We start from the raw sequence: 26,034 nt of genomic DNA, 5'->3' as shown, positions 1-26,034 counted from the left end.
GTGTCTTGGTTGCTGTTTAAAAGCATATTTAGTATACATGATTATGTGGTATTAACAAGGTGGGGGGAGGGTTAAAGTTCAAAACTTTCATTTTACACTCATAGTGTTTTTTTCTTTACGATGTGAAGAAATTTCCAGCAGGGCCCTGGATGTATTAATCTGGATACAGGAGATATTAACATAAGAACCACTACCATATCCACAACCAAACTAAATGTCCTTAAGAAAGAAAAATGTACCTATAATTCTAGTATTAGCCATGATAGTTAATGAAATTATATAAACATTTACAATATATGCAAGAGTTCCTGTACAGATACTTCTCACTTAATGATATACCTGCTTACTGACTGCCTGGATTCTCTACACAATAGGTACTGTATACAGTACAAGAGCTTTACATGTATGTGCCAACACATACCTAACAGAGGTTATTGGTGCCAAAATCTGGTTATTGATGTCGATAAGCCCCAAAATTGCCAATTTTTGGTTATCGGTGACTTTTGCTAATCATTAAGCCATTGGAACAAAATTGTGTAAATTGAGGTATTACATACTGTACACATTTTATAGATATGGAATTTTTATTTTTTGTAAGATTTTGAAATATTAGTGTTTTAGGATGACACATAGAATGTAGAGCATATACGTAAGTCATTTGCAAATCAACAGGACTAGCATGGTATGTTTATGTTTGCAGAGTCTATTTTAATGTTATATACATACCAAGTATATTTTCATGACTATTAAAAATACTTTTTATCATGAGAAAAGATTTACACATTTCCAAATATTTCAGTAGTACTGTAATACATATATGTATTAATGTAAACACGGTAAAATTTCAATAACATATTTTTTTCTTAAAAAGTGTTCTAACCAAGCCAGCGATCAGCAGAGAAATCTGGAGAAGGGAAATTCATGCTGGGATTTTGATGATACTCAACACGCTATTGTTTGTCTGCAAGGCAGAATCCAAGAGCCATTAATTTTCCTTCGTGCTGCTTGGCTGGACCCTCAAGATCATCCAGCCAAGATGGGATTGTGGGAGGTCACACGCCCACATCTTTACCAGTTTACTGCATAGTAGTAGCATCATATGATCGGGTGTAATTGAAAATCCTTGTGTGTCATTTCAAAATCTTTGTGTATCTCAGCCAATTGTGCCCTAAGATGCCTCCTAAACGCCTTGCTCCTTCTAAGGCTTCTGGTACAGAGTCTAAACAAAAGAACGCAGTCATGAAGCTCGAGGAGAAGGTAATACTTCTCAATATGTTGAATGAAGGTGTAATTATGCTGCAGCAGCTTGCCACTTTAGCATGAATGAGTGTACCTTAAAGTACATCAAAAAGAAAGAGGCAGAGATATGAAAGGCTGTAAGTATGAGCTTCTTTGATAGTGAAAAAGTTTTTGTTTGTTTGTATGGTGTTTTTACGTTGCATGGAACCAGTGGTTATTCAGCAACGGGACCAACGGCTTGACGTGACTTCCGAACCACGTCAAGATTCGTGAACTTCTATCACCAGAAATACACATCTTTCACCCCTCAATGGAATGGCCAAGAATTGAACTCGCGGCCACGGAAGTGGCATGTCAACACCATACAGATCACGCCACAGTTTTGACAATGCATGATAAGACAATCATTAAGCTGGAATCTGAACTGGCATTATGGTTAAAGGACTACTGAAAGAAGAATATGCCCCTCAAATCCAATATCATTCACAAAAACGCGCGACAATTGTAACAGCAGTTTTCAACCACTGCAAAAGGTGACAATGTACAGGCACAGGAAGGTGACAACGCAGGGGAATTAGAATTCTTGGGCTTTGATGAACACACATTAGAAGACGAAGAAGTAGTGGAGGAAGAGCCACCATTCTCAGCTCCTCAAGGTTTTCAGGCCAGCAAGGGGTGGTTCCACTGCTTGCAGAGGCAGTTCCAGCAAAATATCCAGAGGCTTTTAATAAAATCATCAAGGAGAAGGGCTACCATCCAGAACAGGTGTGCAACATGGACAAGACTGGCCTGTTCTGGAAGAAAATGGCGTCTTGGACATACCTCATGAAGGACAAAGCCAAGGCCTCCAGATTCAAGGCCCAGAAGGATGGGGTTACCCTCCTAATGTGTGGGAATGAGGCTGACTTCATGCTGAAATCAAGTCTCATTTACAAGGCTACAAACCCAGGGCCCTCAAGAATAGCTGCAAATCCCGGGGTACTCAGGAATATGAACAAGACACTGTTGCCTGCATTTTGAATGCACAACCCTTAGGCCAAGATCACCAGTCCTTACAGATCACTGGTTCATTCAGAGCTTCATCCCTCAATTCAGGCAACACCTGAACAACTTGTGCATGGAGTTCAAGGTGATGTTGATTATAGATAATTCTGGTAGCCACCCTGTGGATCTTTATTACGAAGGGGTTCAGCTCAAATTCATCCCCACCAACACCCCACCTCTCTCCTTCAGCCAATGACCAGGGCATGATCCGTGCCTTCAAGGCACTCTACGCCCGGAAACCTGAAACTCCCCCAGCACCTTGTGAATGCAATACACTGACAAGGAACTTATGCTAAGAGAATCTTGGCATAAATTCATGATTGCCACGTCTGTCGTCACCGACCAATCATTGAAGGACATGAAGAAAGCGACCCTGAATGTGTGCTGGAAGAAATGGCTGGAGTCTGTGCATGATTATAAGGGCTTCTCTCCTGAAAAAATTAAACATTCGGACATTGATGAGGCAGTCCAGTTGGCAATGATTCTTGGTGGAGAAGGATTTAATGACATCATCGAGGATGAAGTCGTTGGCACCTTCAATGATGACCACTCTGACGCCAAGACGGACAAGGATTTTAGAAGACCTGATGATGTCTGCCAATGAAGAAGAAAGCATGCCATGTCTAGGGAGGAGGAGGAGGAGGAGGAGGAGGAGGAGGAGGAGGAGGAGGAGGAGGAGGAGGATGAGGGTCTGTCTTTGGAATGTCTGTCCCAACTTAAGAAGATAATTCAGGAGGCACAGGAAGCCACTTCAGCATGGGATCCTTACATGGAACCCTCAAGTGCTTTTGAATGCCCTTTATGCAGCACTGGCACCCTATAAACAAGCCAAAATCAGCATGAAGCAGTAGTGAAAGCAGCTGCCTATCACTATGTTTATCACACATAAGAAGAAGAATCTTCCAAAGCCTCTCCAACCCCTGAAGAAATGCCTCCCCAATCGCCTGAACTGTGCCTGTAGAAGTGCCTCCCGAAACTCCAGATGAAGCACCTCCTGAAGAAGGGGAAGAGGTGCCCTCGGATGAGATATAACTCAACTGCTTTGCTGTGCAGTCATATCATCATCATTCATCAGACTGCACAGCTAATTCATCATCAACATTCATCACTGGCAAGTACCCGTATTATTAACATACTCTTAATGGTATCAAATTATTTTAATGTGCATATATTTTTCTCTCTCTCTTGTCAATTACGTACATAACAATGGGTTGGCTTAAATACATAGGGGGGACTGGATTACTTTCATATGTAGGTATCAGCCATACGGTACGTACCTATATTTCTAACGCAAGATGTTTAAGATGACTTTGAAATGATGTTAATAATATCATAAGATTAATAAAGTAATAGGATAATAGCTTATGGTATATTTGATGTAGGATGCCAGTTTAAAGTATACACTGGTGTTTGAACTTTCAAGATAAGCAGTTTAAGCATTTTCAGTGGGGGGGTTTTTAAGTATTCGTGGATTTTAGCTATTCACAGGTGGTTGTGGTATGTATCCCCACGAATAAGGGGGATCGACTAACAGCTATTATTTCAAAAGTACAAGTCCTCAAGCCAAATTATTTTCATGTTCTATATTTTAAATAGCTACAGCTACACTTCCAAAATTAATCATTCAAGCAAAAAGCAAGTTTCAACTTACCGACATGCTGGGAATGGGAAGGGACAAAGTGAGGAGGCAGTTAAGGAGATACTGCATCAAAATGGCTAGTTTATCTGATGCAGACTTTGCAGCAGCAAGGAACTGCTGCTTACTGTCACTGTTCAAATTTGTTTTAAGCGAGTATGAATTCATAACATTTTCTCCACTCATGCCACCAAATCTTTGTAGCCGTCGCATTACAGAAACCACCAAGTTCAGATGCTGCTGTTCCAGCATACACTCCTAGAAGACAAATATAGTAAGAATGAAAATTCTACAACAATGACTCAAGACAATAATAAGCTGATAAATGACTTCCAGACCAGCACATGTAAATGACACCACCTTAGTGAGCAAATTATGATAAAAGGTATTTGACAAATTGAACACGTTCATTATCATATAGCATAAAAACCAAGAAAACCACCAAAGTTGAAACTCTGGCTAGATAAACAGACAGCATGCGAGATGATACATCTTGATTCTCTCACAAGCCAAGTGATTTTAATGTAACCATCTTACCTGATAGGCCTGAATAATTCTCCTCTCTAAATCAGCATCTCTTACACCAACACTAGGCATTTCTGCATGACCTGATGATGCACTGGATGGACCAGAAGGTGCTGTTGGGCTCATCAAAAGAGGATTCAGCAGTGATCGTAATTTACTACAAGCTAGACTGTAACGACAACCTATATCTTCCACAACACTTCCCAACACAGTCAGCTGAGTCTGTTGATAGTATACAAAGTGTACAAAGTTATTTTAAAATACTTAAAAACTGCAAACTATCTGAATTATAACAAATCCTTTGACATGTATTTCTCTTACACAATAAAATACATTATTTCACAAGATACTTCTATAAATATCAAAATGATCTATATTAGACACCATTGAATTTAGTGGCCATAGCCAGGCTAGTATGAGCACATGGTCATTTCATTATTTTAGAATCAAAGGCATAGTCATATAACAACAAGAAAATAGCCCACAAATTATAATTTGGGATAAACATTCTCTTACCAGATCAGCCACCATAACATGAGGGCCACAATGTTAAGAGCTACAGTTCTCTAAAAGTTTCCCTACTTAACAACTTTCAAATTCTTATAAAAATGCTAGAAGTAAATGCATTCATGTCAATATAATCAGCAGCACTACCAATGTTATATGTCAGTTTCCTCCTGCAAAATGATTTTAACCAAACCATTCCATTGTGTGCACTTTCTATCTGAATTCCTATCTAATCAAAGTTTTACAGATGACTTTTCCCTTTGACTGTCATCTCACAACTTCCATGTACTACAGGGTACAGAACCTATTAGACTTATTAACTTTTCACTCCTTCTAAGCATATGTTTTACCTTTCGATCTAAGTCTCTATTTTTTTTGTTTTTTGACTTCTCACCCCTCAGCACCTCCCTCATTTATACAAATTGTCTAAACATCCCACCAAGACCCTCTCCCATTTGCAGCCTTACCCTTACTGATCAATCACTGAAAACTTTACCTGTATGAAATTAAAACGTCAATTACATTCAATTCCAAACCAGCAATTCCTACTTAACTGCCCTAGGCTAAAACAGTAGTTCCAAGAAAAGAACAGAGGTTCTGTAACTGGAGAAGATGTAAAAAAAAAAAAAAAAAGAACTGGTGATAGAAGGGAGTCTACAAAGACCCTTAACACTTTCTCTGGTGAGCTACAAGGCATACACTAAGCTTTCTTGAACTACCAAGAAGTGCTATGAAGACTGATAAGTCAGACGAATTTGAGATAAATATTGTACCCAAAGAGGACTAGTAATGAATCCTTTCAAGATTATCAGAGCAATGGATAAGGGACAAAGGAGTAAGACAAAATCCCCACTTAACCCTTAATGGTCAGATACCCTCATATGAGTAAAAAAAAAGAGGTTTTGGGTAGTGGAAGGACTCACTCATAATGAGTATCATTATTACACGACATCGATTTGGGTGGGAAACTTTCCATTACTTCTATAGCCCATACATTCACTAATGGCAACTTTTAGACTGTTTTAGATCAATGAAGTAGGCTACTCATAAGTTAGTTGCGATCTTAACTTCAAGGGGGCATGATGTGTTTCTCTTCCTCCCATGATATCTTTTTTAGTTGTGATCTTAACTTCAAGGAGGTATGTGTTTCTCTTCCTCCCACAATGTCTTTTTATTTATTTGCTCATAAATATACGAAGGGGTTGCTGTTGGTTTTAGTTCTTATCTTTTATGAAAGTATGTCAGTTATAAGTGTAATTTTTCAGAGAAAAGTGCAAAGAAATATTACAAAAATCATGTATAATCCAAAAAACGTTACTGCGTCTTTGATCTTGGGAAATTTGTGTAAATATTTTCCAATAAATATACTCAGAATTTGGAACTGATTTTAGTTCTTATCTGTTTTGATATTGTTTGAGCTGTAATTATAATTTTACAATATAAAATTATTTGAGAAAAAACTTGTATAACTGGGCAAATAGTTTAAATAGTCTATTTCAACTTCTCATGGAAAGTAGGTAGAATCATTTTAGAATTTTTTTCTTACCCCATGTGCATTTGCATATCTTCCTCACTCATTCTCTCATCCACACAATCATCTTAGGTAAGATACAAAAGTGCTCTGTTAGAGGCAACTATGAGTTACACAACCTGTTGGGCAGCCACAACAGGACCTAGGGAAAATGTGTCCGCAGATCTGTTGGCAATATTGGCGTAACCAAGTACCAGCGCTCAGCACTCTATGTACAGCCAAGTTCTTTTTGAAAGTCAGAGAGGGACCAATACCCTTAACGTCATGCGCTCTACCCTGCACAGATGTGGTGGTGGAACCAAGAGTCAACTATGCCTGTCTGATGGCTTCCCGTATCCAAAAAGAGATAGTACTCTTAGACACCTCTTTCTTGTACGGCCTGTACTAACAAAAAGTCTGCAGCAGCCTAGTCTAAGGTGCTGAGTCCTTTTAAGATAGCAATGCAGGGCCCAGACAGGGCACAACAAAAGCTCTTGAGCATCACCACCAACAAGTCATTCAGTGATGGAATGGAAAACAAAGTGAACCTGTCATCATGCACAGAGGGATTTTGGGTCTTGGGCACGAATTCCAGGACAAATTCGAAGGACAACGACCCCCAACCCCTGGTGTGCTTCACCTCATAGCTCAGACTGTGGAGCTCTCCTACCCTCTTGGAAGATGCCAAAGCCAGAAGGAAAACTGCCTTGAGCGTCAAGTTCCTGTCAGATGAGCGATGCAAGGGCTCATATGGACTCTTAGTGAAGCTCTTGAGAACCAAGGAAACATCCCACGTCAGAGGCTTGAGCTCTCAAGCAGAACTCGACTGCTCAAACCCCTTAACTGGCAAGGAAAGTTCCCAAGAAGAGGAGATGTTGATACCTTTAAGGTATAACACCAAACTCAGGGCTGCCCTGTAGCCTCAAATGGCAGAAACGGACAAAAGTTTCTCATCTCTGAGGAAGGTTAAAAATTTGCTATTCGCTGTATAGAGGTTGCAAGTGGAGAAGAACCCTGTTTACGACACCAATCACAGTAGATCGCTTATTGCCTTGGAAACGGCAGAGGTCGACTTTCTGAGACTGCTGGACATATGCCCTGCTGTCCGTTTGAGAAAAGCCTCTTGCTTGGAGGAGATACATGATAGCCTCCAACCATGAAGAGACAGGGATTTTACTGACTGGTGGAACATTTCCGCTGACACAGGAGATGTCGCCAAGGGAGAATCTCCCTCGGAACCTCTGACAACAACGACAGCAGATCTGGAAACCATTCTGCCTGAGGCCACAGAGGGGCTACCAAAGTCATCCTGAGACCCTATGAACTCATCGGCCCGTTCAGTACTTGACGGATCAAACAAAATGGAGGGAAGGCATACACCTCCAGGTTGTCCCAGGGATGTTGGAATGCATCCTCTGCCTATGCTAAAGGATCTGGAACCACTGAACAGAATATCTCTAGCATCCTGTTGAACCGAGTCGCAAAAAGGTCCAGCATGGATCTCCCCAAAACCTGCAAAAGCTTGTCTGCTACCACTTGATGAAGGGACCACTCTGTGCCTAGGATTTGATCCCGACGACTCAAGTTTGTCCACGACCACACTCCGTTTGCCTGGGATATACCTGGCTGAGAGCTCTACCTAATTGCTGACCGCCCACTGGTGAATCTCGACGGTCAAGGCGTGAAGTTGACGAGAAACCAGGCCTCCCTGTTTGTTCACATAGGCTACCACCATGGTGCTGTCTGACATGAGAACGACAGAATGACCTTCTATCTTCTCCCAAAACTCCTTCAGACCCAGGAAGGCTGACTTCAACTCCAAAATGTTGATATGTTGCTGCTTGTCCTCCAAACACCTGAAGCGATGAGGCCGCCTAAATGAAGCTGCCCAACCTTTGAGGGAGGTGCCTGAGAATAGAAGGAAGTCCGGTGGAAGAGAATGCAGAAAGACACCCTTCAAAAGATTCTGGTCGTCCAACCACCAATGAAGGTCTTCTCTCACTTCCAGAGACAGAGGAACCACTAACAGGGGTGAGTTTCCCCCGCCAAGACCAGAATTCTCCCAGTCTCCATTGCAGAGACCGAAGATGAAGACACCCATGAGGGACCAGCTTCTCCAGGGATGACAACACTCCCAGAAGAACCTGCCCCTGATGAGCTGACTGATGTGGTTCCAACAGGAGGTTGTGCACCACTATCCACAACTTCTCCAATCTCTGATCCGACGGAAAAACTCTTGCAACTGTCATATTGATGACCATGCCCAGGTAGAGAATCCTTTGACTGGGTACGAGGTTCACCTTTTCCTGGTTGACTACGATGCCCAGTTCCAGACAGAACCGAAGTAGATGATCCCTGTCCCGCAGCAGCTTTTCCCTGGAAACTGCCAAGACCAACTAATCGTCGAGGTACCTAGGCAAACGGATCCCCTGAGCATGAGCGCAACTTGACACGAGAGAGAAGACCCTTGTGAACACTTGAGGGGCTGTTGTCAGCCCGAAGCATAGGACTTTGAACTCGAAGACCTTGTCCCCAAGAGAGAAGCGAAGGAACTTCCTGGACGTGGGATAAACAGGGATTTGTAAGTATGCGTCCCTTATGTCTATTGACAGCATAAGTTGCCTTCCCTCACGGCTGCCAACACCGAATGCTGGGTCTCCATCTTGAACAGTGTCTTCCTGATGAAGTGATTCAAGGTAGATAAGTAGATCACAGGTCTCCATCCTCCCGACACCTTGAGCACCAAGATGTGACTGACTGTAAAACCCCGGAGACGGACGCACAACTTCCTCTGTTCCATCCTTGTCCAGCATCTTCAGCACCTCTGGAGGCATCTTCAGCACCTCCTCCAGAGGAGCCAAAAACTTCAGAGAATTTGGAGGATATGCCTTCCTGAGCTGCGGTTTGTCCGACAGAGGAGGAGAGAAGTCGAATGGCAGTAGGTACCCACCCAAAGGACATCTACCACCCACTTCTCCACCCCTTAATTCTGCCACTTGGCCCAATGGCCCGCCAGGCAACGTCCCCCCCCCCCCCCCCAACCACCCAGCCCGCCCCCCCATGGCACAGGAGGGAGAGGTGCCTACCCTACCAACAGCCCCCTTTACCTATGCCCCTTGGGCCCCTTCTTGGCCTAAAGGAAAGAGAGCGAAAGGGACGTTGACCCTCTGACCTAGGCGAGTCGACGGGAAGGCCCTGCCGAACTCTAATTCCTTGATGGCCTACCAGGCAACGATCTTCTTGACTGCTGCTGGACAGGGGGGGGAGGAGGAGGAGCCGGACGTCTCCGAGGACGAGACTCCGAGTTAGACAAGGCCTGGTGCACCAGTCTGTCTTTGGTGTCAGCCCGACGCTGGCCTATCACATTCTAATCAGCAGAAGGTTAGCCCATACATTAACACCGAGGTGAGCCATATACGAAAATGCCTTGCCTCCAGACTGCAACAGATTGGCAAGAGAGGATGCACTCACCAACCCTTCTGGGGACCTGTCAGAAGCTATCTTGGCAATGACCACAGACCAGAAGTCCAGCCAAGAAACTGTGTGCAACATGGAGGCTGCCGTAGATTCCAATGCTGAGGCATCCTGCAGAGACATAGACGGAGCCCCCGACCTCATCTGCTCCAAAGTCAATCCCAGCTTCAGGCGAATGACGTCTGGGTTAAGATGGCATGACATAAAAAAAATAAGAGCTCGTAGCATCGTACTTCCTATGCCTCCTGAGAGGCCGGGGGTAGTAGCTTGACAGAGTCCCTAGAGCAAAGTGAACCGTCCTAGTCCAAAACAGAGGTGTTAACCTTATGCAAGACCAACTGGACAGGCCCCGACAAGGGAAGCTGAAGAGATATATTTGGGATCTGCGTAGCTCCCATTAAGGCTTCCAAGCAAGAAGGAGTGTAAGACGACCGAGCCTGAGACCTACTTTCCAAATTGTTGAACCCACGAATGAGATCAACAACTTCCGAAAAGGAAGACAAAAACTCTTTGTGTGTCTCCCTCCTCCTGCTCTGGCAACGGAGACCGACGACAAGAAGGATGTGTTGGCTCCTCTAAGGTACCTTCTTCATTAAAATTAACGGTAGGATCAGCAGCCAAACAGCCCGAAATACCAACTAACCTGTCTCGGCTGGGTCAACGTGTCGGCTCCCGATACGAACCCACTATAACACTAGGAACATCACTATGTTCTCCACCAACAGATGATTCATTAACATGTCCGTGAATGGTCAAGGCCGTGGCAGACTTATGAATATGAGTTGGAGAGGAATCCTGAACACTCGAGAGCGAAGGAGATCCTCCAGAATCGAACTCTTACAAACATCAGTGAGAGGGGTAGGCAGACACTCCTGCTGCAGCAGCTTGGCACTCACCACCTTCGACCTCTCGACAGGTGCCTTGAGATCCTTACGGCGACAAGTAGGCCTTGGAGAAGAAGGAGCACTTGCATCATGTGCACGGATATGATGCACAGACGGGAGGTTGCAACATGCTCGTGATGTGCATGGACGGGGGAGGTTGCAGCACACTCGTGATGTGCATGGATGGGGAGGTTGCAACACGCCCGCGATTCAATACAGAGGACGAAGCAGCCACTGCAGATTACACAAGGGAAGATACACTAACACTCTCGAGAACACGTCCGCGTTGTTCCTCCCTCGTAGGCGAAGAAAGAGCAAAGTCCTTAGCCTTTCAACGCTTGATACACCGACGTGGCGTAGAGGGGGAAGAGGGAGAGGAAGACAGTAGTGATTCCTTATGTGATCTCTTCGCAGGAGGCGGGGACGAAGCAACACGTTTCCTTCCAATCCTCCCAACCAACAAGGCAGCCAACTCATCAACCAAAACAGAGTCCCACCTCTGAAGCACTGCCTGGCATATAACCTCAGACTAATCTACAAGAGAAGGCTCCGATGACATGGAAGGGAGATGAAGCAAACTGGGCAGCAGAGATGACGTCACGACTGAGAGAGGCAGTGCAGAGGCAATGACTGGGAGTGACATCATCAATGGGAGTGACATCACAAGTGGTGATGACATCATGGCTTTCCCTTGGTGTGAAGGGGAATCAGATGCAACTGTCGGAGAAATACACAACAGTTCCCATGACGTCATCAACGGGGCTGATGCCACAGCTTCCCTCCGACTCGAAGAAGCGGCAACAGTCACTGGCGGAGCAATCCAAGATGGCTGACCTCGGATACCCACGAAGACGAGGCTGGGAGGAGGGAGGACGGCCTGAGGAGGGGGGGTAGCAAGTCTCCAAAAAGTGCGCAAGCAACCCTTTTAAGGATGGGTACCCCCTAGCCCAAGCGTCTTCCAAAGAAGGAAGAGTCGAAACCCTCCGATGCTCTCTCTTGCTATAAAACAACTTACCCTGCTCTTTAGGCCATGCCCAGCATTCCATGCAAAGATTCGTAATAGTACAAAAATTAGAACGGCACCTGCTACATGTGATGTGGGGATCGGTCGCCACCGAAGCCAATAAACGAAAACACAGAAAACCTGGAATTCCAGGGCACACACACATTGACGAGGCCGAGAAGGAGCAGAAGCAGCCATAATATCAGCAAACACACAAACACTAAACACAAGCAAAACGGGCAATGAACTGGGCAAAGGCCAAGAGAGGTTAACCACTACACTCAACCAGGCGGTTAAGAAAAGACTGATGCATTGGCTTAGGTGAATGGTCTTTAACCATTCTTCACCCGATCTACACATGCATTGCCAGATATCATAAGATTCCTTGCTTTCATCTGGTTTTTTAACCGGATCCAGCTAGGCGCTAGAAACTACACTATGTTAAGACCGAAGGTTTGCTTGCGTATGAACAAATTGTAAATACAAGGAATCTGTGGCATTTGGCATCCAATGCGTAACTAAGTCAGAGACCATGCTCAAACCTAGTGACCTATTTAGTCTTTCTTCCAACCCAGGAAAAGACATAAGAGGGTGTCTAAATGTGGGCAGTTAGTGTTAAGACCTCAGATTTGTTAGCTAAGAAAAATACAAATCAATTTAAAAATTTGCCATTTGTTCATACAAGGAACAAACCTTCAGTCTTAACATTAGGATAGACTCACACTTGGAGGGAGGTATCAGAATCCTGAAATAACTGGAGATTTGGCATACTTGATCATTCTTCTTAGAATATGATGAATCTAATGAAGAGGACCTAAGCCTTCATATTCAAGATATGTGAGTATCTAACACCCAGTCTACTGGGTTTAAATATAATGTAACATGTCCAGATTCAATGCATACATGGAAATAAAAGAGAACTATATCTGTTCATACAACAAACAAAGCCACATGAAATGGGTTTGTCACCACTCCTCACTACCCTTGCTGGAGAGAGGAGTTGAAGCTACTGAGAAGCAGATTTTTATGTTGTATGGAACATAAAAAGTACTGGATCACAGCCCGCAACCATCCTATAGCTTTTAGGAGCCGCATGACGTTCCAACGTCACTGATTATTTCATATAAGTACAGTCAAGCCTCGATTTTTATACGTTTTGGTTTTTGCACTTTTTTTTCTCTGAAATTTTTTCTGTGTTATCATACGTTTCCTAAGTTTTAGTACGCTTGGAAACACTCCATCCGAGGCCCAGCGCGTGACCGGTCCCTGAATCAAGTGCCCAAACAAAGCATCCCATTTTCTTTTGTGACCCATTCTGGCCTTGTTTCTCTTCTAACAAGCATAAGCATCTCCACGCTCTTAGTCTGCACTGCTGCACACGTATTTGTGTTTTGTGCCAATATCCCCATAAAACTCATTGCAAATTAGCCATCATGGGGCCAAAGAAAGCTGCAAGTGCCACCCCTTCGGTGAAAAAGACCAGAAATATGGTAGAATTAAAGAAAGAACTTGTAGCGAAGTATGAAAGTGGTGCATGTGTAGCTTATCTCACTAGGACGTTTGGCAAGTCATTGTTGACAATCAGCTATATCTTAGCAAAGACACATGAAATCTAGGCAGCTGATGTTGCGAAAGGGGTCCTATTATTATCTAAACAGAGATCACAACTAGTGTTGAAAAGCTACTGCTGGTGTGGATCTACAAAAAAAAAAAAAAAAAAACAGCTGGTGGGGAATAGTGTGTCTGAGGCAGTCATTTGTAAGAAAGCTATGATGTTGCATGCCGATTTAAGTAAGAAAATGCCAACTACAAGTGCTGCTTTTAGTGATTTTAAAGCCAGCAGAGGCTGGTTTGAAAAATTCAGAAAGCATACAGGCATCCAAAGTGTCGTATGGCATGGGGAGGCTGTGAGCTCAGATAAACATGCCACCTAAGAATTGTTCAGGAATTCAAGGAGTAACTTGAGGCTGAAGGATTCCTCCACAACAGATGTTCAATTATGACAAGACATGCCTGTTCTGGGAAAAAAAATGCCAAAAGGATTCCTCCCACAACAGGTGTTCAATTATTAGACATGCCTGTTCTGGATAAAAATGCCAAAATGGACCTACATCATGCAGGAGGAAAGTTCATTGCCAGGGCACAAGCCTATGAACAACAGGTTAACTCTCGTTCTGTGGAAACACCAGTGGGGATTTTAAAGTGAAGCCCCTATTGGTGTATCACTCTGAAACTCCCCAAGTGTTCAAGAAAAATAATGCAATCAAATTATGATGCATTAGTAACATAGATGCAGCTCTACCACAAACAATAGTGGAGGAAAAAGTGTTTTAATGTAAAATACTGGTCATGAATGAACACATTTTACTGTTGTTTTCACGCCGATAAAAGATAAATACCTAAGTCTTGTATTATTATAAATGAAAATAAACAGAATAATTTTACAAAAAAAAAAAAATGCTCCCGACACTATTAATGAAAAAATAACAATAGAGTTTATAACGAGACAGACATTTCAACTTGAATAGTTTCTAAAGATCATCTATGCTAAATAGAAGCAAGAAAATCGCTCTGATCGAGTTGAATAGGACAAAATAACCCTGCCTCTGCCCTCAGTTGATTTTTCCAAACCAAAGCATAGATTACTTTGTATTTTATTATACTATATGCGTAGTAATATGCGACTACATACAGTATTATTGAATTAAGTGAAAGCATAACTTTTGAAAGCATAACTTTTTAAAAAAGCAAAGAAAAGATGCATATTTGTTATGTTTGTATTTTATGATTGTCTTGGCGCTTAGGCAAAGTACCGATAACCAGACTACAGCGCCATCTATTAACAAACATAATAACTAAGTCTAGTTCACATAATTAAGTAAATTTTCAACTTAAAAACACCTCATGTAATGAAAAAATAACCTTGTCACATATGAATAGAGTTTCTAGACATTAATTTACGCTAAATAGAAGCAAGAAAACCGCTCTGAATTGAGTTAATATGGCAAAATAATCTTACCTCTGCCCTCAGCTGATTTTTCCAAACCAAAACATGATCAGTTTGCTTGTATATTTTATGATAAAATAGTAATATAAGACGACATACAATATTATTGGATACAGCAAAGTAAAGGATAACATTTGAAAACAACCAAGGAAAAGATGCATATTCGTTATGTTTGTACTTTATGAGGCGGTCTCAGTACTTAGCCTAAGCCAGCGATAACCCGACAATGGTGTTATAAACCCTATGAAGGGTAAAACCAAGTTATGAATATATTGAGCGAGCACCGTAAAACCGAAATGCCACTAACCAACACCAACGCTAACTGGGGGCTGTTTGTATATATATTATAAACAGGCAGTCCCTGGTCATCAGCAGACTCCGTTAAAGGACATCCGGTTTTATGGCACTTGTCCTGTGTCATAAATTTGGCAATTTATGGTGCCACAACGTGCTAAGTTCCAGCTATCAGCGCCAAAGGGCGGCAATAATTGTTATAGTACCATAACATACCTAACAGACGCGCCATTAACCGATTATCGGCGCCACAAATATCCAAGTTTGGTTAATGGTGGCTTTTGCTTAGCGGCACCAGGGACTGAATGATTTAGTTAAGCAAAAACAGACTAAACAGTGTAATATGCTAACCTGGGCTGTAATTTTATTTACTACACCAAGTTGTGGTTGACTGGGTTGCATCTGCCAAGGAAGGATGAGTGTATGACCATAAAATGCTCCTACTGGTATTCTGCACTGAGATGATGTATTCATCCCATACCTTCCAAGAGTTGTAACCTGTAAAAAGAGATAGAATAACTCTATTTGTAATAAAAATTCTCAGAAAAACCTTTGAATGAAAGGCAGGATCTTAGAATAAAAAATGAAATATAGAAGTTTCTGCATAACATAAGCTACCTTCAAAAATAATGTTACACTGAGTACTTCATTGGTTATTACAAAACATGTTAATCTTCTGACCTTTAAATATCGACAGAGAGGTGGGGGCTGCAAATCAGCCAGAATAAGTGGCCGCATTCCAATATCTGATGCTACTACCAATCTTTCTCCATCAGTTTCTTCTCCTGTCATCCATATGTCAATACTGAGTGAAACAAGATCACTACACGCTGGTATCACAACATCTGTGAAAATTAAAATTAAATGTAACTGTGCTTTTGCATATATTCCTAATTCAATTGCACAACTTCCTAATTCAATACAGTATGACAATATAAAAAAATTAGCTCACAGGAAATACTACCACAAAATTGAATTTCAATGACATACTTTTCAAAGTGAAACTCCATGATTAATAATCTATGAGAAAAATAGGAAGCTAAACTAACCAGTCAGCAAAACTGGAGCACCAAAGTCTAGTACAACAAAGCGACGAGCTCCTGAATGCATCCTTTCAATAACGAGCATTTGTTGTGGTGGTAAAGACAACAATTGTTGCCAAGGTGTGCCCATAGATCCCTGGACAACTGGAGGAACTTTCTTTCCTCCTTCTTTGTTAGCAGTGTGACCATTGGATGGTGTTGACGCTTTGCTTTCAAGCGAACTTACATCTTCCTCACTCTTCCTTTTGGTGTGGGATTTTTGCTGCTGTGATTCCTTTAAACTATCTGTTTCTTCCTTATCTGACGACGATGACAGCCCAAACTTTATTTTTGTTGTCACATCTGACCCAACCACACTCATTTTGCTTGCAATATCTGCTTCAACATCTCCATTCCCCATGTACTGTACAGAGGAATGCATCATATCATCAGAATCTGGCAACACACAAGAATTGAGACCTTCATGATCAGGTGTTGCATCTGAGCTACTTGAAGATATGGTACTGGTTTCATCTTTTACCTCATTTGCTTTTTCTCCATCATACGGAAGCAGCGTATTCACAGTCAGAGGAAGTGAATTTTCAGAAGCAACAACCTTGGTCAGTGTATGTGTGCGCTGTTTGGCCTGAAAGAATGAGGTTGGATTATGTGAAAAAATATGATAAAATAATTTGGAAGCAGTTAACTCACAACTCTCATCCTACCATCATATCTGTTATTTTGTATAAGTTCTTATCTACAGTACTTTCAAGTTACAACATAATTCCAATAACAAGCCTATTCAAAACAATAATTCTGTGTACCTTCTGAAGGCAATATTTCATTGAAGCTAACTGCTCACGGAGTGTCTGCAACTTCTCTTGGTATGTTTTAGTGGCCTTCTTTGCAAGAAGTAATTCTACTGCCTGATTCTTTATAGCCATGTCCTCAGCTGCCTTACGTAGCTGCAATTTATTTGTGTGTTAGTTCTAAATGTAATCTTTTAACATTGTGTTTTAAAAAAGCCATAGAATTCCAGTTACCACTTTTGAATAAACAAATTTCAGCTTGAAATATAATTACAGCATTATACTTTAAAGTTCTTTCATGAGTACTGCAGATGTAAGAACAGCCTAATCAAAATGTCTTATATTCCTTTATAACTGTATCATCACCTGCCTTTACTTCTACTTCAAATATTATTACCTTCCGACAAAATCCCTCCCACTCTTTCCTTAAAATTTCCTTATCTTCTTCGCTAGTCACTATTTTCCTACATAAAATTAAAGCATTTATCCTTCTCTAGCCCAGGACTTACAATAATGATAACTATCAAGTTCACTTTTAAATGTGCAAGTTCTAAAATGCTACAGTAACACCATGAATATTTGCCACTTACTTGGCCATAAAATGCTTTTACATGTACATCTTACATTATTCCACAGCTCTTCCAGACACTCACTGAAACCCCAACTGAGTCTTCCAAATTCCAGTAATTACATTAGAGCTAATTTAAATCTAAATTACTTCCTGGTAATTGATAAGAAGACAAAATACAAAACAAGATACCAAGGCCATACAAAGAGGATTAGCTTATTTTGTAAAAGAGCTAAGAAATTGGTTATCAACTTCATTTAAAAGGGGGATACTGCAATAAAGCATACTTTCAGTAACAACCAGAATAGAGAAAAAATCTTTAGTGTCAATGAAATTAGGATAAAAAAATTGGGTTAGCAATCCCTCCCAAAAAGACCTAAATTGAATTGAGAGATTATTCATTTACACCATCTATTCCCAAAATGCAGCATCATCAGTTTTAATACTGAACATCAAAGCTTATCTTAACCCTTTGTGGACAGATAGCTTCTCCGGAGTAATAATAACTGGTTTGGGATGGTGGACAGATTGATCCTGTAAGGAAGCAATATTAAGCACCATCGATTTGGAAAGAATCGGGTGGGAAAGAGGTGCCAATACTTCTATTGTCCATAAATTTACTAATGATAACTTTTACACTGGCTAAAATCAAGACTCGGCAGCTTTATGCAAGCTTAGTAGTGATTTTGACTTCGAGGGGAAAGTACTGCTTATCTGTCTTATATGATGTCTTTTTATACATTTGCTCATAAATACCAAAGGGCTGCTGTTGGTTTTAGTTTTTATCTTTTATGATAGTATGTCAATTGTAAATGTAATTTTGCAAAGTGCAAAATTTTTTTAGAAAAAACCATGTACAAATAAAGTTAATGAACCTTCATTCTCAGTACATTTACGTAAATATTTTATGACAAATATGCTAAGAATTTGTTACTGTAATTATAATTTTACAAAAAATAAAATCACTTATTAGAAAAAACAAATTAGTCAAATTTACAATTGTCTTGTAAAAGATGCCCCACAAGGGGTTGTAAATAGTAGTCATTTTCAACCTCTCGTGAAGCTGGGGAAAATGTTTTTGAATTTTTTTTCTTTCGCCTTGTGCATTTGCATAGCTTCCGCTTTCCATTGATGTATTTTTTTTAAATTGGCTGACCTCAAAGTTTAACCGGCCTGAGAAGCTGCATACTGATTTTTTTTACCCGTCCACTAAGGGTTAATATTGTGAGTTCTGTTCCATGAAAAGTTGGTTTAGTTCCATAACAGCACTCTCTCTTTATACATAAATACAGTAACAAGCAAGATAGACACACTAAATAAAAATTCTACAAATTCAGAACATTATATTTCAGTTTTTGGGCAGGGATTCCACTATGCTGGACTCACACCCAACAACCACCACCCCCTCTTGCTTTACATAACAGGCCATCTCCCTCACAATCTAAATAATGAAATGTATTCAGTCTCAATTGATTGTACTAATGACTTCAGATCTTTGTGATTTCCAAACATGACTGCTTAAGATGGTTTTAAAGTGCATTACTGGTGATGCTAGTCTTGAAATCCTTGCCAACCAAAAGGAATAGGTAAGACCCTGATTCTGCTAAGGCAACAAAAAATCTAGTGATACTGGATAACCTTGTCAGATCTATAGACTAAAGACTGAGATGTATTTGTGAAACTGGAGATTCTGGAAGTCTTGTATAATAATATATCTGAAGCCACTAAAACATCCAAAAAAGATCAAATCTACAACTGAAGCTACTGCTTCAGTTGTAGATTTGATCTTTCTATCAGAGATAGAAATTTGTTTCCTTTGCTTCTATCCCTACAACAATTGAAGTTCTGTTAATGGTGAGTGCTAAGTGCTTCACATATACTTAAAGATGAAAACTGAACAAATGTTCCTGTGGACTGCATTAAAAAGACCTCAAGTGTCTAGGTGGAATTTTAAAAATTAACCCAGGAACTAGGAAGCACTAAACTATTCACATTAGGTAACTGATTACATAAAAATAATGGAGAATCTATGAATGCCAATCTTAAGGCTACTGCTATATTCCTACACGAATTGAAAAAAAAAAAACTACAACAGACAAAAGATAATGCCCAGAGTAAATTTTCAATGAAGGTGAAACAGTACTGTTCTAGAAGATGCCAAATTTCACTTTAATTTGTCAAATTACAAGGCTGGCAAAATGTTTCAAAGCATAAAAGGACTAATATGACTAATACACAGCAGCACTGTGATCAACTTTGGAGATGTGTGTCACACAAACAATCCATGCTTTCTCTAGAACAAAGTCAAGAATTAGCATCCTGTTTTCAAAAAAATGCTACTGATGTTAACCTGAATAATATCATGGAATGTAGAAAGTCATTCTTCAAATGCAATTCAGTTTATCATGTATGTAATAAATGAACTGAAACCTGACAGTCTATGCATGGTGGATGCTTTATTGTGAATGACTTTTAAACTGTTCCCTCAGATTGATGACAAAGTAAAGAAAATTTTGGGCAGCAAGCAAAGTAAGAAGACCTGGATTTGTTGTTACAATATATCAATTTGTTGTTACAATATATCAATAAGTACGAGAAAATACTGAAGACCATACAGAAGTTTTAAAAAAATAGGATTTAAATAACTTAAAAATCATTGATTGAGGCAGACAACGAAAAAACAGCAGCAGCTTAAGAAGAAAAACCAATATAGACATTAAAAAAACTTGGCAAGGCAATCAATGTTACACAGGATACAAAGGACCTTATTGTGGAATTCAATCCGTGAACAGAATGCAATGCCAAAGCCTCCAATGGTCAATTATAACATCTGCAACACCTGAAGAAATGCAAATGAAAAGAAAAAACTTCTTACCACAGTTTACTTCTTATAATTGTTTCTTTATTGTCTACTGTTCGATCAGTATTAAAGTGTTTTGAAAATTAACTCCCCCCCCTGCAGTATTACCAACCATCCAGAAAGCTTTTTTTTTTTTTAATTAATTTTCATTTGTTTATATCAAAGTTACAACCACGAAGGAAAATTGAAACACTGGGAGAACCCATGGCCACACCATCAACCTGTTTTTTAACAATAAATTATATTCTCATGTTGATGGTGTGGCCATGGGTTCTCCCTTGGGTCCATTATTCGCAAATTTTTTTATGTCCAGTTCTTGAACAAGAATTTTTGAATTCTTGTCCTGATTCTTTTAAGCCATTGTTCTACAGAAGGTATGTGGACGATACCTTCGCCCTTTTTAGATACAAATGGCAAGCTTCACAATTTTTACAGTTTGTTAATTTGAAACACCCTAACATTAATTTTACTGTGGAACTCGAAAACGGTAATTCCTTACCGTTTCTTGACATTTGTATTACTAGGGATCATTCAATTCTTAACACTTCAGTTTTTAATAAGAAAACATATACGGGACTTTCTAATAATTTTTATAGCTCTTGTCAAAAGTTTTAAGCTTAATGCCATCTCCACTCTGGTTCATAGAGCAATAAAGTATTCATCAAACTGGGATATCTTTCATAAAAAAATTGATTTTTTATCTAATATCTTCCAACGAAACTCGTACCCTAAGGATGTATTTTTTAATATTGTTAACAAACTTTTATCTTTGCATTTTAAACCACCCATTCCAATGATAGACGTGCCAAAGAAACTAATGTATGCCTCCATACCATATATATACAACAGCAAATTTTCACAACACCTGACTAGAATTATTGAAAGGGAAATTCCATGTCTAAAGATAAAACTCATATCTAACAACCCAAGCAAAATAGGTTCTTTTTTCTGCTTCAAAGATCGGCTGCAGCAGTTCATGCGATCTAACGTGGTATACAAATTTACGTGACCAGGATGTCCCAAAATTTACGTTGGATCGACTAGGAGGCTGCTGCAGATGAGATACTGCAGTCACATGGGCTTGAGTTTTAGGATGGGTCAAAAATTAAGTAGGCCTGAACACTCAAACATAAAAAATCACGCAATCAATTGCAAGATAGAGGTTAAGAAACAACACTTCTCTATTTTAGGCTCAGTTAAAGACTCTGATTACCTAACCACTATAGAGTCATTATATATCAAACGTCTTGTTCCCTCGTTAAATAGTGGAATTTCATCTTCTCCGCTTTATCTGGCATACTCAACGTTTTAACTTCTTGCCCAAGTCTAGTCATTCTACCTCTTTCCTTCTCAGCTAACGGTTGGTTGCGCCTTGGTATTTGTTTTTTATTTGTACTTTTTACCTTTTTGTTTTTACTTGTCAATTTTTAGTTCTTTTTTGTCAATTTAAAGTTAATTTTAGTCTTGTATTTTTTTTTACTATATTAAGAATCCTGCTCTTATTGAATGTTATTATGTATGTGTTTTTATCTCAACAGACTGAAGATGCACATTGTATGTGCGAAACGTCTCAATAAATGTCTCTTCTGATGTGGTTGTCTGCAATTTTCTGAATGGATATATATATATATATATATCTATATATATATTCTATATCTATATACAATCTATATATGTTATATTATATAATATAGTATAGTATATATATATATATATATTATATATGATATATATATAAGATATATAACGTAAATATTTATATATATTATATTAGTATATATATTATATTATTCTAATATATATATTATCTTATCTTATATTATATATCGATATATAGCTCTATTAGATATATCAGGCTATATAAGATATTAGATATCTATAGATAATATAGATTATATAGATATATATATCGAATATGTAGAGTATATATATATATATATATATGATATATATATATATAGATAATATAGATATATATAGATAGATAGATATATTATATATATTATTATATGATATGGATATATAGATAGATATAGATATATCGATATATATATATGATAGTATATATAGTCTATATATATATATATATATATATATATACACACACACACATACATACTACATACATACATACAAACATACATACACACACACACACAAAGTAAGGGATCTGCTCCAGCATGACATCACAAGTTGATTTCTGCCGTACATCGGTATTTTCAAGTTAATGGTGTTTTACTAGCACACATGGTGCCATAACTTGGCATAACTTGCCATAAGCGCCATTACCCTGATGTCTATTCTTGCCATTAGCACCTTCGGTGTCATAACTTGATACAACATCAAGTTATGGCGCTGTAAAATGCCATAAGAAAGTCGGTGGTGCTGTAAGTCCAGGACACTATATATATATCTATTTCTATATATACAGGAAGTAGCAGTATGACTTTTTACAGGAAGACACACTCAGAAAAGGGGTTGTTTGGGAAGGTGGATGGCCAGGGAAGGAAATTCCCAGGATGGGCAAGGAGTGGGAATGCAGTGAGATGGGTGAACAGGGGTAGGTAGGTATTTGACTTTACTTTTATTTTTGTTTACATTTATACTTCTTCTTCTTCTTCCATATTTCATAAAAGGATTTGCATTTATACTTCTTCTATGTTTTATAAAAGGATATTACAGGGCTGTATTGTAAATTGCTGTGAAATAATCACAAAAGAGAGAGAGAGAGAGAGAGAGAGAGAGAGAGAGAGAGAGAGAGAGAGAGAGAGAGAGAGAGAGAGAGAGAGAGAATGCCTGATACCATGCTCGGAAACAACCCTAGTGCACATACATACAGCCTATTAAGATGTTTGGTATTTCACAATTTATTAAAGGATTTATGTAACAATGCAGAGAGAGAGAGAGAGAGAGAGAGAGAGAGAGAGAGAGAGAGAGAGAGAGAGAGAGAATGCAGTAAGTAACACACCCTTATACTTACATATAGCCTACAACACACATGCAGATAACAGTATACGTAGATACCTACCTTTCCTTTCTCCCCCATCATTTTTCATTCTTTATTTCTAGGTACTAGTATATTGTCCTACGAATTTTACTTTACAAAATGATGAATAACTAAATCTAATTATGAAAAACCAATAAAAATCACAAAGTAAAAGAGGAAGAGAGTAATACAGAGAAAAAGTCTTTTGTGATGCTATTGGCTTAAAAGCACATCACTTAAACACATCATCAAACAACGTCACTTAACACATAAAATGTCATGTAATCGCTTTTAATTAGTTTATACATATACATTACTGTTCAATAGTGTATGGCAGAAGGTAATATGTTGATGGTCAAGCACTTGTGTTTTTTCTAAGCTTCCTTGCTATTGGTGGAAATGCATATTACATAGTGATTTTTTTGCTTTGTAATAGCTGACCACAATACAAGTCATAAACATATCTTTCAGTAATTGGCTACATGTATGTAGAAAGTATCAATGCCATCAGTAACAAAGTGTTTTCCCTCTTTGTCAATTCGCATGTGATCTGTCACTGTTTTGAACATTTCGGGGGAGTGTTCATTGTCTGAATTCCCCAGAGCACTTTGCTTCCACTGCAATGCCTCTAGCAATGCCGGTCACTGTGTTACTGTGCACAGAGGTGTGTACTATGTGTATGGCGAGGAAGGTCCTATCCTGCAAAAGCTTGATATTGATGAAAGAATCAAGGCTGTGAGGTCAACCAACCATACAATGGAAGAGTATGGCATTGCATGGGCAACCTTGCACAGTACCAAGACTTTGCAGGACAAGCTGAAATGTGCGTGCCAATCCTTAGGAAAATGTTGTGGAGTCAGTGCCACAAGGTCGTGGCAAAAGGCAGTTATAAGAGCACTCAACAGTTGACTTTTGATCTGGTTTCACCAGTGAAGGGCTGCTGGTGTGAACATACACAGTACTGACTTAAAGGCTGCAACTATGAAGTTCACAGCCTTGCATAAGGTTGTAGGCTTTAAGGCTTCCAAAGGCTGACTGTTGCAGTTCAAGATTCAGCAAGAAAATTTTAAGAAGTCATGGTGAAGCTTTGGATGCTTCTGACAAGGGAATAAATAATTTTGCCAAATGTTGCATGACTTGATGAGACAAGAAGGCCTCATTTTAGGGTAAATCTACACTTCTGAAACTCAAATACTCCTACCCACTATCACCTTGGCTGATGAGAAGGAAAAGAATTTACCGGGTCAAAAGCTTTCTAAGTAATGCATGTCTGCTTATGTGTAAGTGCTATTGGTAGCCATCACTGAAAACCAGTGGTAGTTGAACATGTAAAGCAACCTAGACAAAAGGCTTGGTTCACCCCAGGACCTTAGCATTACTAGACATCGGGCATACAAAACAGTTGGTTGGTGACAAAGGTCATATTAAGGTCATACATTTCCCCCCTCATATGACAGCACTCATTTTATTGATGGACCTTGCAAATATTGTTGAAACAAAATGGGTATACAGGGGAACGTTCCTGAAAGAAGTCTAGCTCCGACTTGTGCACAGAGAACTGTCTCCTCACTTGCAAGTAGGGCCTTTAGCAGAGAATTTTCTCACAGCCTTTGAGGGAAAGCGGGTATTTTCTCTGGAGCAGGAAAAAGATTTTGGTCTGGACCAAAAGGGCTGTCCCCTCAGAGGAAGAGACTTCTTTGTACTAACAGTAGGAGTTTCCTTTGGTCTATTGGAGGAATGAGGAAGAAGATTCTGAACTCTTCTTTTGCAACCAAGAAGCTATGTCAAGGACTGTAAACTGGAGAAAAAGGTGTTTCTAATCCAGCAGAGAATACAACAAAGCCGATCTTTGAGTTGCGGTCACTCCCTTACAGGTGTACGAGCAACAAAGCTTCCTCTTTTTCAGAGTTTCCAACAAATACAGGGAAGCTAACTCATGAGAGACATCTGTAATTCCCTGTCAATACAAGACAACATTCCCAACCAGTCTGAAGCAAAATTCTTCAGCAAGAACAGACAGGATCTAATTTTGCGAGCCAAGGTTCCCACTGCCCAATCAAGAAAACTCAAAACTTCAAACACTTTGAAAATGTTCTTCAGTGGATGTGCCAAAACCGAGGCTGAAAATAAAATCTTCACCAAAGTGAAGGCAGAACATCTGGCCACATCTACTAAACCTGAGAAATCTCCTTGGGAAGAGGCACAGATTCCCAAGGAGGGAGCTTCCTTAGTAGCATACGTGAGATACCTCCATCTTGAAATCCTAGAGGGAAGAAAACAAAAAGAAGTTCTGCCTTGATCCCACTTCTCAGCTAGCCATGCTTCTACATCCTTTAAAGCTTTTTTTGCTGAAGGAGAAAGAACCATCTTCTGTATGTCGGAAGAAGTAGAAGTAGGCATATCCATAACTAAAGTTGATGTGGGCAATGAGGGAGTGGTAGGCAAAACCCGCACCTTGTTGTAACTCTGCACAAGCAGGTGCTACCTGGCACTTGTAGACAGTGGACATTTCTGGCACCAATGAGCGCTTGACTGCTTCCAACATCATGGGCGCCGTGGGAGCTGCTGGATAAGCATCCAATTCTGAGAGCCAATCAGAAGGAAATTGCTCCAGAGAGTCTCAAGGGTGCAAGAAGGCCGCAGTACTTTTGACTTCTTAACAGGGA

The 26,034-nt window shown here is 39.9% G+C and overlaps 1 protein-coding gene across 7 annotated transcripts in view; it reads right to left on the bottom strand.

Annotated features, from left to right (window-relative positions):
* Window positions 1-26,034, bottom strand: part of LOC135219822 (baculoviral IAP repeat-containing protein 6-like) — a gene marked incomplete at its 3' end in the record, with an annotated part of 560,877 nt that overhangs the window by 284,608 nt on the left and 250,235 nt on the right. For 6 of the 7 annotated variants that reach the window (XM_064256914.1, XM_064256918.1, XM_064256921.1 and 3 more), the window contains 6 exon segments: window positions 3,935-4,177; window positions 4,457-4,666; window positions 15,475-15,621; window positions 15,805-15,968; window positions 16,173-16,791; window positions 16,970-17,110. In XM_064256914.1, the coding sequence (XP_064112984.1) occupies window positions 3,935-4,177; window positions 4,457-4,666; window positions 15,475-15,621; window positions 15,805-15,968; window positions 16,173-16,791; window positions 16,970-17,110 (1,524 nt within the window). 7 annotated transcript variants of the gene reach the window in all.

This window comes from Macrobrachium nipponense, chromosome 1 (assembly GCF_015104395.2).
Source record: "Macrobrachium nipponense isolate FS-2020 chromosome 1, ASM1510439v2, whole genome shotgun sequence".
Lineage (NCBI taxonomy): Eukaryota > Metazoa > Arthropoda > Malacostraca > Decapoda > Palaemonidae > Macrobrachium > Macrobrachium nipponense.
The sequence above is the reverse complement of the archived record's forward strand: the minus strand, read 5'-3'. Positions and strand labels throughout refer to the sequence as shown.